This window comes from Leptodactylus fuscus, chromosome 6 (genome assembly GCF_031893055.1).
Source record: "Leptodactylus fuscus isolate aLepFus1 chromosome 6, aLepFus1.hap2, whole genome shotgun sequence".
In the NCBI taxonomy this organism is placed as follows: Eukaryota; Metazoa; Chordata; class Amphibia; order Anura; family Leptodactylidae; genus Leptodactylus; species Leptodactylus fuscus.
The window spans coordinates 123,887,838-123,892,399 of record NC_134270.1 but is presented as its reverse complement, the minus strand read 5'-3'; the positions used below and the strand labels follow the sequence as shown (position 1 = coordinate 123,892,399).

General features: G+C 38.7%; 1 protein-coding gene across 1 annotated transcript; it reads right to left on the bottom strand.

The window, feature by feature from the left end:
- Positions 1-369: 369 nt before the first annotated feature.
- Positions 370-4,022, bottom strand: LOC142209324 (keratin, type I cytoskeletal 12-like). Its single transcript, XM_075278284.1, has 8 exons — positions 3,415-4,022; positions 2,724-2,806; positions 2,407-2,563; positions 2,100-2,261; positions 1,891-2,016; positions 1,398-1,609; positions 856-1,307; positions 370-603 (listed from the first exon to the last, which is right to left on the bottom strand). Exons 1-8 carry the CDS (start codon positions 4,015-4,017, stop codon positions 509-511), a joined length of 1,890 nt encoding a protein of 629 aa, XP_075134385.1. The 5' UTR covers positions 4,018-4,022; the 3' UTR covers positions 370-508.
- Between the last annotated feature and the right edge of the window lie 540 nt (positions 4,023-4,562).

Below are 4,562 nucleotides of genomic sequence, written 5' to 3'. Positions count from 1 at the left end.
AACAACAAGATACAAAGTTACATTTCATATCCCATACCTTATACACAGTACGAAAACCTTACCCACGCCTGTATATACCCACTGCTACAATCACCGCAGACGAAGTCGTGAGTAACAGCTAGTATATATATATATATATTAGTTTTGTCTTTAGGAAAAACACCAATTTAGATTGATCTTTGTTGCTCCAGCTGAGTTTTTTTGTAAAAAAAAAATTGCAATATGGTGTATAACTGTAATTCGCATCATGTCTACGGTCTACGGTCTTGTCTACAGTCATTGTAGTTAAGCTTTCTAGCTCAAATGGACATCCAAAATTGTAGTAAAATATAACATATTGGGTCATACACAAAGTCGGTTGCTTCAGGAATTTATTGAATTAAAGTTATAGCATAAAGAAACATGTAGACATGTTGAAAACAAAAAGAAAAGTTTAGAACCCATATCAGCGATAGATGAGAATACTTGTCCTCTGTAGCTTCTTGTACTTTGCTTTTCAGATTACATCTTATTTCACTGGTTCTTCAATCTCTTCAGTTTTGGATTCCACTATGTTGCCATCAACATAGGTCTCAGTTGTTACCACTGTTCTCCTAGTTTTTGCTGTGGAAAATAAAGAGCAATAAATATCATAATACTATTTGCCATCATTACAACCACTATCATTACGATCACCGCTACAACATAGCCAAAGGGTAATATATTCTAAAAGCATTGTCCCTGGGGCTGCTGGTTAATACTTTGTGGGTAATAATACTACAAAGTATTACTTTCACGTGTTCCATTATTAGACATCAAAACAAGCCAAATAAATATTGTCAGTACTATTATATGTCCTAATAAAATTATGATTACCATCTGAGCTTTGACTTCTAGATCCAGCAGACGATGTTGACCCAGAGCTTTGACCACCAGATCTTGCACCGGCAGAACCAGTAGTAGCTGATGCACTAGAACTTTGACCTCCAGAACCTGCACTTGTGGAACCAGAAGAGCTTTGACTTCCAGATCCTACAGACCCCGTTGAACCAGGTCTTGCACCTGCAGTACCAGAAGTGGCTGATGTACCAGAGCTTGAGCCTGCACTGCCAGAACCAGATGAAGTTCTACTTGCAGAAGATGATGTTGTACTCGTGGTGCTAGAGGTACGTGAGCCACTAGCACTAGAAGATTGAGAGGTTGTAGACCTTGAGCTTTGAGTTGTGGAAGCTCTGGAAGACTGGGCTGTTGTGCCTCCAGCTCGGGAAGCTTGAGTATTAGTTGTGGTACTGCTGCCTTGTGTTGTACCTTGTCCAGTTTCAGAATCCCTGTAAGACAAGTAACATGTAGAGGGTTAGATAATTACTAATACATTTCCTCCTATAATTATAACATTATGAGCCTCATTTTGTATCTACCCTTCTTCCAGAAGCTTCTGGTAGGTCGCTATCTCCTGTTCAAGGTGAGTTTTGATATCCAGAAGTGCTTCATACTCAGACTTTTGGCATGTCACATCATTCTTTATTTGCTCCAACTGTTCTTCCACACTGCTGATTGTCACTTGGATTTGTGATATTTGCATGCAGTAGTTACCTTCTTTTTCTGCCAATGAGTCCTCCAAGGATTTTTTCTGTTTTAAAATAAATAATTTTTTTTTTTTCAACTCAGGCCACACTATAATTTCTTGCTTCCCTGGAATACACTTTGCTACTGTCCCTATAGCTATATACAGTAAATCCAAAGACACTAGATATTTTATGGTATGGTCTCTCCAGTGTGGACATCACCACGTAGTTTAGCATTCTCAATTCAAAAGAGGAACAAGTTCACCCCATACAATCCAGAATTCATAAATCAAAGGAACTATGAGTTTGCCTCTCCAGGTTTACATAATGAATGATGACAACTTACCATGGCATACTGAGCTTGTAGCTCCATTTCAAGAGTTTGAAGAGAACGCTTCAGATCAGTAATCTCACTTTGGTTTGTTTGCACTTGTTGGACTCCTACATTGATCTCTTGCTTTATTTGATTACTCTGGAAGGTGAGTGAGAACAAATGTTATATTACCAAGTTCTAAAAAGCTTCCGTTCTGTTCTGTCTATGTTATAGACATTCACCTGTTGGTTGAACAAGTCTTCGGCATCCTTGCGGTTCTTCTCTGCAAGAGCTTCATATTCGGTTCTCATGTCATTGAGTATCTTTGTCAGATCTTTTCCTGGGGCTGCATCCATTTCGACATTGACTTGGCCAGCAGTGGTTCCCTGGTTAGACTGTACTTCCTATAAAAAAATAGAAATGTAATCAATAAAAACTAGCTGCTATATAAAATATATTATTCCCTGAAAGATAATGGCTTTCATTTACAAGCTTTAATGGAAACCTCAGGTCAAAATGTCAAAATAGAACACTTGTATAAATGCATACCTCATCATGGTTCTTCTTCAGAGACGTAATCTCCTCTGTAAGGCTTTCAATTTGCATCTCAAAGTCAGAACTGACCGAGGTTAACTCATCTAAGACCCTTCGGAGGCCATTCATATCTGCCTCAACACTCTGGCGCAGATGAATTTCACTCTCATACCTTGTGGTAAAGATATTAGTATTACAAATTTACATGTTACAAACTTACTGACTTGTTAATTACTTGCCAAGATAATATGTTTTATATCAAAGTGGAAATGTGATATAACTTTAAAATGTATAATAATTTTCAAGGATTAGGTCTAGACATAAGGCCTTACTTCATCCTGAAGTCATCTGCTGCCAGCCTGGCATTGTCAATTGCCAAAAGGATGCTTGCATTTTCCGTAGCTGCATTTTGTATCTGCAGATTGTATGAAAATGGTAACATTAAAAACATAGAATTTTATAGCTGTCTATTACTGAGTTGAATAAGAGAGGCATTTGCGGTAAATATTAGGTAACCTAAGAACCTTCACTTATTAGTAAAATGGGGGTCTGGGGCTTCACTCTCAATTTACTTTAATGGAGTGAGGACCCTTCTTGTTGTCTGTTCTTGACACTGATGTATATGGATGTTATGGAAAGAGCCAAGAACGCAGCTGTGGCCATGTCATAGATGGTATGAATGCTATAGTGCCCCTGTGTGGTGGGCCTGTTCCTGACTGGTTTCATCCTTATTTTAACGGTTAGTCAAAAACTTCACTTGAATGTGGTCTCCATAGTTGCTGCACTGTTCTAGCGCCTCTAGTCTTTGCTGGTTAGGAATATGGCAGTACCAAGCAGCTCTTTAAAGGAACCTAATTTTTATATTTGTAATGAGACCCTGGTCCTCTATGTATATCAGAATCTAAGGGGTCCATACACATCACAATTTTAGTAGGCACTTTATATAATAATAAAAAATGAATTTCAAAAATTATAGCAATAAATTTAATTTAAGATTCATTTTACAGTCTCAATGTTTCTCACCTGTTTTTGAGTGTCTTCAATTGTCTTGAAATATTCACTGTAGTCTGTAGATCCGGTGCTAGTAGAACCAGCACTATGCTTGTCATACCAATCCTTAATTTTAGCTTCAAGATCCGCATTTGCTGCTTCTAAAGCACGGACCTTATCCAAATATGAAGCCAGGCGGTCGTTTAGGTTTTGCATTGTTTCCTTTTCATTTCCTGAGAGTAATCCATCATTTCCACCAGCGTCACCACCACCAAAAGCTCCGCCAAAGCTACCACCAACATATCCTCCACCAAAGCCACCAGAACCAAAGCCAGCTCCAGATCCAAAGCCAAAACCGCCTCCTGAGCCACCACCAAAACCACCTCCTGAGCCACCACCAAATATGACACCTGAACTGCCAAAACTACCTCCTGACATAGAACCACCAAAGTTTCCTCCTGAGCCACTTCCATAATCGCCAGGAAAACATGAAATGCTCTGGCCACTACCAAAGCCTAAACCACCACCACCATGTTGTCTATAAGATGAACTGCTGATATTAACACGATGAGAAGAAGCAGAACTAGAACCATACACCTTGCTAACACCTCCACTTCTTTGATATTGATTTGCCATGGTTCCTGAAGCACAATGAAACCCTCTACAGCCTACAAAAGTGAAGGTACCAGATGGGACATAAGATTATGAAGTGTTGTCATTTTATAGAGAAGTGTTGTGGGTGTGCCATATTGATATATTGAGTTGTGACAGCAAACTATTGTCCAAGCCCAATTTTTCTCCTCTATCTGATAAAATTACTGTTTATCATTAGGGAGGGAGACCACAACAGTGGAAGAACCCTTTAATTAAAATGTTTAGTGAGGTAAATATACTATGAAGCAACCTCTTCATTTTCCCAGTCGTTCTCATTGCAGGGTAATTTATAGGTTGAGTTGTATCGGTTATTGCAATCTGGGAAGTCAGACTGCTATCTTGGTATCTTGCTGCAAATGCTTGCAGGACTCAAAGTATTTCAGAAAAACATTGCTACAGAAAAAAAATCTGAAATTTTTTAAACCTTTATTAACCCCCTTCGGACAACCACTGTAGTAGAACAGCAGATGTCTATACTCTCATAAGCCTGTGTGAATTATAAAAGAAAGCTATGGTTTTTGGAAAGC